The sequence below is a fragment of the Lithobates pipiens genome, unplaced genomic scaffold, assembly GCF_037356315.1.
Source record: "Lithobates pipiens isolate NorthernLeopardFrog02 unplaced genomic scaffold, aLitPip1_a1.2 Scaffold_16, whole genome shotgun sequence".
In the NCBI taxonomy this organism is placed as follows: Eukaryota; Metazoa; Chordata; class Amphibia; order Anura; family Ranidae; genus Lithobates; species Lithobates pipiens.
Genome location: NW_027507748.1, coordinates 209,934,831 through 209,946,575, shown reverse-complemented (window position 1 = coordinate 209,946,575; position 11,745 = coordinate 209,934,831). Strand labels below are relative to the sequence as shown.

Below are 11,745 nucleotides of genomic sequence, written 5' to 3'. Positions count from 1 at the left end.
TGTTAAGACTTTTAAGTCCACCTCATTATAACCAGTCTGATTATACTAGGTTAAGACTAGGAATAAAAAGCCATAAAACATTTTAGTGCTCTAGAAGATAAAATGAATATACAATATAAAGGATTATGTTCTAAGATGCATCTGGATGATTTCCTATAATAGGCAGAGTGTTTATGTAGTATGACATGTATTAAGAATGGTTTTATGTACTCATGCATACCTTAAAACAATAACAATGGGCAACAAGTGTCTAATTATATATATATATATATATATATATATATATATATATATATATATATATATATATATATATATATATATATATATATATATATATATATATATATATATACACACACACACACACATACATATACATACACGCGCATACTGTGTGTGTATATATTTGCACACCCTACCTACTATGTTTGAAGGTAAGGGAACGCATAGCCATGGTATGACAGTCTCCATGTCTATGGGTCAGGCAGACAAATATGTTGGCCAACTACTTTCGAGAGGAAATGTTAAACAGGCTAAAAGGTGTTTAGATCATGTTTGAAAATCTGACTGACCTCTTATGTATAAGATTACCATTGATTGATGCAGGACTTATAAAAAGTAAATTGATAAACTGTATAGTAACAGAATTTCCCGGCTTAATAAAGTAAAAATTTGTACTCCAGCCCCTATTTTTAAAATATTGATATAAGGATAACAGCTTTAGTGCAGTAAGAGTTAGTTAGCTTTTAACATTAGAAAATAATACTGTGCTTATTTGAGGGCCTCTAATAACAATGCAAGAAGGCCTATTACTTCCACACATCACTCCCTGCTGATTTCTTGACACCCGATTAACATGGACATATTGGATTTACTAATGTATTAATGATGATGTCATTTAAAGGAGTGCATACAATTATTATCGCGCAGATTAGAGAGAATTTGTATGTGTGACATCAGTTTGTGAAGCATATTTGATGAATGTGGAATGCAGTGTTTGCATATTGAACTGGACCTTAGGGAGAGCAGTGCATATCTGTGATTATTGCTGCTTTTTCCATGAATTGGGTTGCTTTGCTTATATTTCTACATACAAAGCAGTGTGAATGAATCTAAAATACATCTCAAACTGATTTCAAAACGCATTGAGAACGGATTTCAAATGCAAGTCATTTTTCTTATCCTTGCTTCGAAAGTCTAGAGCATATATAGACGCCCCGGCAGGTTTTGCAGGTAAGTGTGGAGAAGATGGCAATTCTTCTGGTTGACCAATATGCATTCAGACAATGAATCACTAGAACTGTACATTAAACAGAAATATCCGTGTGTGTCAAATACCTGCTTCTACTAACCTTATACAATTCCAAATTTTGTCTTGGGTGTCAAAGGCATGATATGTTTACATTCTGCATGTATTGCCAAATCAATTACATCCAGATACACTATAGATCCATATTTATGCCAGACTGCATATAAACACCTTAGAAGTTACATAGAATTATCTTTGGCATTCATATTAGAAATATCGTACTTCAACAAATGTTATCTGTAGAAGTTATATATTCTATTGTTCACCAAGAGGAAAACGGTTACCTTACCTATGCTGAAATATCAAATGAAACCAGGGACCAACCTGAGAAACAGTATCTGAGGAGAGAAATGCTAACCAGCAGAGCTTTCTATAATGTCACCTGAAATCTTACTGCCTGAAACTCTCCATTGGATGAACTACACTGTTTGAAAATAAAGGCATTTTTTACAATTAATTTGAAGTCAAGATTATTATAAAATGCACTATTTACATACTGGGGCAAAGTTACTATAGCAGAAACAGTTTTTAGTGCAATAGACAACTGGAACAGGGTCTGCAAGCTCAACTGTCTACAAACACACGCTCGACCTGGTCAGGGATGCATTTTTGAACTGGTGCAGTACCAATACTAAACCACAAGAGGGGGAAGTTTTATAACAATAGTTGCCAATAGAAAGCTTTTCTGCCTGCAACATTTAGGTAAGATCATAAGCTGCCTTTATTTTACTGTGCACCAGCTGCATGGGTAAGCATGTCAGTAAGTGTTCTTAAGTATATTGCATAATTGTATCTACATATGTGGTACATTAATATTTCGGTGGCAATGTAAGAGTAATTTGCAAAAATTCTGTACCTTCAGCTCTGGCTTAGAGCATTACTTCCCAACCCACTTCTGTACAACCTACAGAATATATTATTTTGAAGTAAAAAAAATTGCCCTTTGATATTGTCTATTTTGATACCACTTCAGCTGAGGTAGCATGCTTGCTCTCTATAAATTGACAAGCTATTTTTGCTTAAAGAACATATACCTTGCCAGTTTCTAAAGCCAAAATAACACACACAGTATTATGGAACTGGTGTGCTGGTTACGATACATGCAAGAAAACAGAGGCCTTCAGTTTAAATACAAGAAAAAAAATATTTAGTTTTTAACTATTCTGAGCAAAGGGTTTTATATGAGCTCCATTTGGGCATAAAATGGTTAGGCCATGGTTGCGCAACCTGTGGCCCGCCAGCTGTTGCGGAACTACAACTCCCATAATGCTTCTGCCTTTATGAGTCATGCTTGTAACTGTCAGAAACCTCGCAATACCTCTTGGGACTTGTAGTTCATAACAGCTAGAGGGACACAGGTTGAGCACCCATGGGTTAGGCAATGGGGCCCAAAAGATGAACAGCCCTTTCTTCACTTATGGATTCTGTAATAAAAGATATAACCTTCTGCTTTAGAAGTATTACTTGAAATGAAAAGGAAGAGTAACCAGGCAATAATCAAATAAAAACAAATATACTGCTTCCTTATATTGTTGCAGCAATATAAAAAGTGTACCAAGGAGCCTGCTCCTTCCCTAATACATGCATACTGCATACCACACTGCTTAAGAGCCAAGAAAACCTTCCACAATAGCTTGTAGGCCTCATCTGTGCACGTGTAACACCAACATACATATATGTAAGAACCAACATGTGATGTTATGGCCTTATAGAAACAATTCCACCCAATGTTAGAATTCAGTATTGGGTTGGATGTTGTGTGAATCACATGCACCACACGCCTGGGTAGCTTTTGAGAAGGAATCCAATGGCAGTTCTGTTCTCATGCAGCACAACCCTCTAATATTCCACTGGGGTAAATGGTGTGAAATGGTGGAGATGCTGGTAGTGTCATCGAAGTAAGGAAGAACATCAGGGAGATTTACAAAGACAGGCTAGGAGTCAATCAAATGTCTATCCAGTGTAAATTTGCTCCTTTTTTAACAAATGGATTTGCTCTGTTTAATTTGACTTTGCAACTTCATTAATCGAGGAAAACTATTGGCCTACTTTTCATACATTTTGGATAAATGTTTTGTGTGCAGCAGCTCTGCACTGAAAACGCATTCCATGTAGACCTGCTCCAAGGTGCATATTAAATGGGTACAAAAACAAACTTTTTACCACCAGAGGGGCATTTCACAAAAGAAGCTGCAAGCACATTTTCTCTAAAGTTTGTCCAAAGCCTGCACTTTCTTTCCGTAAAGCTGCCTTTGTAAAACCCCCTCCTTCCCCTATTATTTGCAAAAGCACACCCACAGAATTTTCAGTGTTGAGTGGAAATGTGCTTTAATTCACGTCACTGAGCATGAATGTGAAAATTATGTATAAATGAATGAAATTTATATAAAACAAATACCTATAAATAAAAGGATTCTAATGGCTTGCAAAAGTGCTTAATTTAAAGGCTTACATTTTACTTCCATGAGAAGAATTTAAGAGAAATAACAAAGTCTTATAAATGTAGATTGGACCAGGTAGTGGGAGACACAGTGGTCTCCTGACCTGGCATCAGTAGAAAAGTATGACAAAAGAGAGAATATTCAAGTGCTGAGCAAAGCATTAAGACGAAAAGGATGGGAGAGGTAAGGACACAAAAAAATGGAAATAAGGTGCAGCGTGGAAATATTTTCCTTAAGTGCTAAAAAAGAAAAGATTGCACTATATAAACTTAAGAGATCCTAATAAAACAAGTCAGCAAGTGCTGCATTTTGGGAAGAAAGGGTAAAAGCACTGATGATTCCCTTGTAGATGAGTGAGATGGTTAATCCATCAGCAGTTAACCAATATTATGATACAAATGTTTAACCAATACCAACCAACTAACAAGGAGTACCAGGCAGCACTGCTTATGTAATGCATTGTATTGCAGTCGACCACCAAAATGAACTTGGTGCCACAGTGCAGCGTGGCTTATCCCCTGTCAATCCACAATCTCATTTTCAGAGATCAGGTACTCCTTATCAGTGCAAAAACTGTGTTTATGCACAGGCAATTGGCGTTACAGTACAGCATACCAAGTGCTGCATCGCTTTCAATCACATTTTACAAGTGCTGGATTTTTTACAACATAAAAAAGTTAAAATAAAGCTTTTTTTTTTTTGCTTTTTTTGTACCCAAAACCCTTAAAGCAGAAAACGGTAAAGACAATACAGTGCTAATTAAATAAATTCATATAAATATCTGTACATCACTGTGGATGCCTATCCCAGTTCAATATATATAGATATATATTTTGATATATATATATATAGGCTACATATTAAAAAAAAAAAAAAAAAAAAAAAAAAACGTCAGTGCATGTGCTACCCAGATCTCAGGATCACATTATATGGGGGAGCCCAGCAAGGGGGATTCATGGAAGTTTGCTTATCCCCTTAAGAATATTTATAGCAGGTAAGCATCAGAAAAGATTCACATTTCTTTCACAGCGTACAAAGTTCCGCTTCTGTTTTTTCCCATTTTGAAGTAAATTGTGTACAAAAGGCACAGATAAACTGCATATGGGTAGGAAAAAGTACATGGGAAAAACTACGAGATAAAACTAATAAATAAAAAAGGAATGAAATGAAGTCATTCACCCTCTTCAACCCAGACAGGGAGAAAAAGGAATCTATATTCAGTGTGTATATACATACACACACACACACACTGTATATAGGTCATGTGTATCTGTAAACCCTTATTTCACATCCTACAAGGATCTTTATATTGTACCATAATGTCTCTATTCAAAGGTCATAGTCATACCCTGAACGCTTATTCAAGTATCCAAGGTGAGCCATCTTACAAAGCTGAACGCTTCTAAATTCCAAATCTAAGAATGCATTCTTTACTTTGTGAAACCATCAATCCACCATGCTCTGAGATCCTTACCCTGTATCCTGAAAGAAGCCATAACTCACATCTTAGTATTTGCACCAATGTAACACCTCAGGACTGTTCACCTATATTATAAAAGAAATGCTTTCTAATGTCCTAGGTGTTTCCACACACTGTAACTTAGACAAAGATGTCACAGGGCAAGAACTCTAAATTGGGATCATCATTTTAATATAATGTCCAGTCACCCCTCTTCTTCCAAACGCTCCCCTTTCAGAGAGCTGCTGTGGACGAGAGTTGTTCCAGGTGGAGGTGGAGTGCAAGCTGTCTGGCAGTAAGTGCTTGGTGTTGGGGAATGTTGTGGGGCTGTGCTGGGGGGTGATAGTACCCTGTCTTCCTCCTCCTTCTCTCGATTGTTAGTCCTGAGTGGCTGTTCACTTCTTTTTTGTGGCTGGTGGGATGCCTCCTTGTCAGGACCATCTGAATGTAGCCCAGGGAATGCAGGTCCCAGTAGAGAGGGCTGAGGGCTAGGCCGGGCTTGTACCATCTGAATGCCTCCAATAGGTATCATTGGGTAAGGTGTCCTTTGAAGATATTGTGAGTGCAGGGGTAAATGAGTGTACAAGTTCTCCCCACTCCTTGGCAAAACGTGAGGCATAACAGGTGAGCAGAGGGATCTGGATGAAGAAGAGTATGGTCCTGGTTTCTATAGAATAGAAGAACACACTTTATACTATGATTCAAAGCAACAGAGCAAAAACAGATGTGATAATGTACAGCGCTTTGAAAAAGTATTCATACCCCTTCACATTTTCCACATTTTGTCATGTTACAACTAATAACATAAATGTATATTATTGGGATTTTATGTGATAGACCAACACAAAATGGTACAGAATTGTGATGTGGAAAGAAAATTATAAATAGTTTTACATTTTTTTACGAATAAATATCTCAAAAGCGTTGCATGCATTTATATTCAGCCCCTTTTACTCTCATAACCCTAACTAAGACAAATGTGGGTACTAGGTTTGTTATATTGTCCCCTTGGATAACAGTTTCACACACATCACCTTGCACTCAGTTAAGAAAAAATGAATTGTCCACAGAAATGTGCAAAAACACAATGCAGATGTGGCTTAAAATTATTGGCACCTGGATAATTGTGCAAATGTAAAAAGTTTTAATTACTGCCAGATTTTAGGATAATTATTCCAACGAAACCGGGTTTAATTTGCCACCTTGTCCCTTACCTTTATTCCTGATGCCTCCAAAATACCAGAAGTCCTGTGAGGTAGAGCTGTAGATGGGAAGACCCCGTGCTGAGCTTTGAAGTGGATCTGAGCATCTGACCTACTGAGGTGTGACTCCTCCCTACCAGGAGATGGGTACTGTCGTGGTGATGCTAGGCCACCTCTAAAAGCCGAATACCTCAGACTCGTCATTTCTCTGCTGGGGGACAGATGTCTGGCAGGTGGAGAAGAACCACGTTCAGGTGACATGAAGGCTCGAGGTGAAAGACTGCGGTGGGGTGATAGGTGCTGAGGAGAAATGCATCTCAGAGGCGACGCTTCTCTTGCTGATGTCAGACGATGACAAGGAGACAACCCTCTGCGGGGAGAAGTACATCCTATTGGGGAGAAGCATTTTGCTGAGCCCTCTCTCTTCTGAAGGATGTGTCTGCGAGAAGGGCCAGGTCTACTGCTACTTCCAGTGTCTTTTACAGGAGACCATCGCCTATGTGGTAACTCTCTGGTATGTTCAGGAACTGCTCTGGGCTGGGGATCTTTATCAAGAGGCTCTGAAGTTTGCAGTAGTTGGGGAGAAAACTGGCAAGTTGAAGAGAAGTCTACTATCTCAGGGTTTTGTCTTAATTCATTAGGTGAGAATTGGGTGGCTGTAATTGGAGAGAGTTCTAAATTCCTCTCTTCCTGACTATCATCATCATCATCCTCTTCATCATCTTCATCAGAGTCATCATCATCTTCTGTATCTTCCAAGTCAGAGAACTGGTGCTCTTCCACCGCATCGCTGTCTGGCCATCGCTCATCACTTGTCCCTGAGATATGGCAAAACAGATTAAAGTTACCAAAGTGAGCATAGAGCAAGCATATTCTTGCCGTTGCTAGTAATAGCATAAATGAAATGCCTATATACTGTACATTAGTAAAATTATCTTTCAGAGTCCCCAGTACCCTTACTGGAAAGATAACATTTAAATATGCTTTGACCAAACAAATAAACTGCTCCAGAGCCTTGCACAAACCACTCCCCACTCCAAACTGACTACCAGGTACTGGTTCTGAAAGAAATAAAGCACATCACACTTAAAAGGACCCAATGTCAACAAGACCTAATAATGATGAGTGCAGATCGGCTTCAGCTCTAACTCCTCCCTTAGGCCACACCCTCTGACACATTTCACGATTTGGCTTAGTCATAGATGGCATGACTAAGACTATGACTAAGCCCTATCGTGATAAAACATGTCGGAGGGGGCATGACTAAAAGGAGGAGTCTGAGTTCAACCCATTCCTTACACTCATCATTATTAGGTTATCTCCGCAAACTGTGGCTCTGCTGCCCAAATCACATTTAAATACACTTTGTCATAACTCTAAAACTGACATGAATGGAACAATGGATACAGAAACTTGAAATGGTTGTAAACCTCAGACAAAGTATGAACACAGCATATGCCTCTATAATGTGTGCTTGTCTAAAGTAAGAGCACCAAGTATCATTTCTGTCTGCTGCTAAATTGCTGTCCCTTCCCGCCAATCAGCTCTCAAAGCTCTCTTTACTTATGTAACTTCAGCTCTCCGCCCCCTTGCTTATCAGAGCTGAGAGACCACACTACCTAAAATACACTGGCCCTAACATTGTCACTAACTGACATTAAAGGAGAAGTATAGCCAAAGCTTGTTTGGCTATACTTCTCCTGTGGATCACAGGGGTTCAATTCATTTTGCACTCCCATGACCCACTTTCATCACAGAAGTTGGTCCAGGGTCCGCGCCATCACGACAATGGAAGTCGGGATCCACCAGGTCCCTAGACCGACACCCGGCTCAGCCTCTCAGCGAGCCACTGAGAGCCTGAGCTAGCCGCTCCCTCCCCCTCCACAGCCCAGCACTCTAATGAGCGAGGAGGGAGCAGAGAGGAGAGCTGTGATTGACAGTCTGCAGCTCACTGAGCTGTGAGAACCGAGCGATCGGCAGTGTTCGATTGCTTGGTTCTCGGTGCAAAGGCACTGGGGAACAGATGCCATAAAAATGCCATAAATCTTTCCCATAGTTTGCAGACGCTATAATTTTTGTGCAAACCAATCAATATACGCTTATTGTGATTTTTTTTTACCAAAAATATGTAGAAGAATATATATTGGCCTAAACTGATGAAGAAATAGTTTTTTTTTTGGGGGGGGGGGGGGGGAGGGATATTATAGCAAAAAGTAAAAAAAAATATATATTTTTTTTTTCTAAATTGTTGCTCTTTTTTTGTTTATAGCGAAAAAAATAAAAAGAGGTGATCAAATACCACCACTATTTGTGGCAAAAAAAGGATGCAAATTTTGTTTGGGTACAGCATCAAATGACTGTGCAATTGTCAGTTAAAGTGACGCGGTGCCAAATTGTAAAAAGTGCTCTGGTCAGGAAGGGGGTAAAATCTTCCGGGGCTGAAGTGGTTAAGCAAACTGCTAGCATGCTTCAGCAAGCTTTAAGAGGTACTGAAGCCCTAGCAGCTAGTTGGATGTGGCAGTCAGCACTCCCATTAAATCTGTGCTTCACAAAGCTTGCTGAAAGTACTGAAAATGTTTTGTCAAAGCTTGCCGTTCACACTACTCTTATACAAACTGAAGCCCTTGTGAAACAGATCTGATAGAGTCTTAGCAAATAATCAAAAGTTAGTTTTCAGCAGTGAAAACAAACTTAAAGCCAATTTCACATTGGGCACGATATTTTCTTTTTTTTAACAATAATTTTTATTAAATTTCTTTACATAAGTCAAATAAATAAATAATATTTGTCATGCATGGGTTATAGCATAAACGTTTAAGTAAAAAATGTATATGATATAATTATCAATAACATTTGTGAACTTTGAAGTCAGTTCTGAGTGCTAGATATGTTGAGGTTGTCATCCAGCATCCCCAGACACCCCAATAGGGAGAAAACAGTATATTGGGGGGGGGGGGGGGGGGGAACAACACGATCTGTTCTTGGATACAGAAAGATTAACTGGATTTGTTTGAGGTATATACTTATATTTGTTTGAGGAGTGTAAACACTTCTGACCAAAAGGTAGATAATTTGTTACATTCCCATAGGATATGATACAGGTGTCCTGAGTATCCACAGTTTCTCCTGCAGGATGGAGGATTAGAATGGTCAAAGGTATGGATTTGGGCTAGAGTAATGTACCAACGCAGGTTGACTTTGAAAATGAGTTCCCAAAAGTTAGAGGAACAAGTTGTTTGGAAGCTAGACTTCAAAGCATTTTGCCACTGGAATTCAGTAAAGGTTTGGCCTATGTCTCTCTCCCATTTAAGCAACTGGGGAAGTTTAGTGAATGAGGTTTTATTCTGTAGTATTTTGTAGAACAGGGTAATGCCTTTGCATTTAGAGTGAACTGTTGAAAGGTTGATAAGTTGGGGATAAGCAAGGAGAGTACTGATAAAGGCATTGGGATTTTATACGAGTTGTTTTTAATCATGCTTTATCATGTGATTAAATGCCGAAACAGATGCCACAATGGTAGGAGAGAGGGTATTGTCCCTCGGTTTTTGAGTGAGTTTGCCAAGGAGCCAGACCTTGAGGTCCCATCCAGGAATCTGTGTGGATTTGATATCTCTCAAAATGCTTATGGAGTCATGGGTGAACCAATTTTTAAGTTGTGATAAGATAGCAGCAAGGTAGTAATCATTGCAGTCTATATACCCTGTTCCTCCAACTGATCTGTGTTTAATTAGGACTGCTCGGGGGTTCCTAGCTTTCGAATATTGCCAAATTAGACTTTTTAGAATGGCGTTGAGTGGGGTAAAGAAGGATCTAGGGATTGCAATAGGTAGGGATCTGAAAAGATATTAATTGTGGTAGTTTGAGCATCTTAAAGGCTACAAGTCTACAGGACCACAATAAAGTTTAGAGATGCTTTCTAGTTCTTTATGTATGCTATGTAAAAATGGGGTATAGGTTGCCTGGTAAAGAGAAGCCACCTGTTTGGTTAGTTTAATTCCCAAGTATGATATGGAATCCTTGGCCCACACGTAGGGATAAATCATGCTTGGATTATTTTGTTGCTCTTCTGGAATTCCAAGGGGCAAAATAAAGGATTTAGTTGTGTTTACTTTGTAGCAAGACACAAGGCTGAAATCGACAAGAGACTTGTTTACCGAAGCCAGTGAGGAATTGGGATTGGATAACATGAGAATGATATGATCTGCAAATAAATTTAGCTTGTGTTCAACAGTGCCAATTTTGATACCCTTAATATTTTCTTGGGACCTAATACTTTCTGCTAGGGGTGCCATGATTAAACTGAAAATCAAGGGGGACAATGGGCACCCTTGTCTCGTACCGTTAGTAATAACAAATGGTGCAGATAGCATGGATGAGCAGTATACTTGGGCAGAGGGGGACGAGTAGAGGGCCATAATTGCCGAAAGAATGTGACCATTAAACCTGAATTTGTGTAACGTCATCTCTACATACGTCCAATGAACTCTGTCAAATGCCTTCTCTCTTATCCAAAGAGAGGAACAGAGAAGGCATTCCATTTTTTTCCGTATGATGAATGATAATTATCATCCTACGAGTTGCGTCTGATGTTTTCGCCCTTTTGTGAATCCCGATTGGTTAGGGAGGATGAGGTTTGGAAGTAAGTTAAACAATCTATTCGCTATGACTTTGGCGTAAAGTTTGGCATCATGGTTGAGTAGGGAAATGGGTCTGAAGTTTTGGGCAGACGTGGGTTCCTTACCTGGCTTTGGCAAAGTTATAATTAGGGCTTTAAGAATTTCTGGTGGGAACCAGGCCAAGGAAGCAGCGGTGCTGAATATTTGTGATATGTGGTCAATGAGGCAGAATTTGAAATTTTTGTAGTATTTCCCTACATCAGGACCCTATCAGGACCCGATGCTTTATTGTTGGGTAATGCATTGATAGTTTTCCCTATCTCTTGCTTTGTGAATGGGGAGTTAAGATGAGTTAGTTGGTCTTGTGATAAGCAATCTAGGAATGCTCAGATGTCTGAGCTGTTAGGCTGAGCTAGGGTGTGGTCAGTTTTTAGATTGTAAAGCATGCCGTAGTAGGAGATAAAAGGCGTCTGCAATGGCTTGTGGATCGAGTCATTTTTGTTTTGTGGTGGGGTGGTAGATAAGTTTCAGTGTGGCTGCCTTTATTTTGGTGTGCCAGCCTTTTGCCTGCTTTATTACCTTCTACCTAAAATTGCATTTTGAGGCGTGATTGAGTTTTTTCAACATTTAAAGGAGAAGGGATCTCAGTTTGATCCTCAGTTTAAGGAGTTTAGATTTAAGTTTCGGGCGTGGGTGTTTTCTTATTGAGTTGGTC

General features: G+C 39.2%; 1 protein-coding gene across 2 annotated transcripts in view; it reads right to left on the bottom strand.

Moving 5' to 3' along the window:
* Window positions 1-348: 348 nt before the first annotated feature.
* HIVEP3 (HIVEP zinc finger 3) overlaps window positions 349-11,745 on the bottom strand; it is a 186,665-nt gene continuing 175,268 nt past the window's right edge. For both annotated transcript variants that reach the window (XM_077480970.1, XM_077480971.1), the window contains exons 8-9: window positions 6,427-7,232; window positions 349-5,879 (exon numbers count right to left, since the gene is read on the bottom strand). In XM_077480970.1, the coding sequence (XP_077337096.1) occupies window positions 5,418-5,879; window positions 6,427-7,232 (1,268 nt within the window). In that variant the 3' untranslated portion in view covers window positions 349-5,417. The remainder of the gene's footprint in view (window positions 5,880-6,426; window positions 7,233-11,745) is intronic.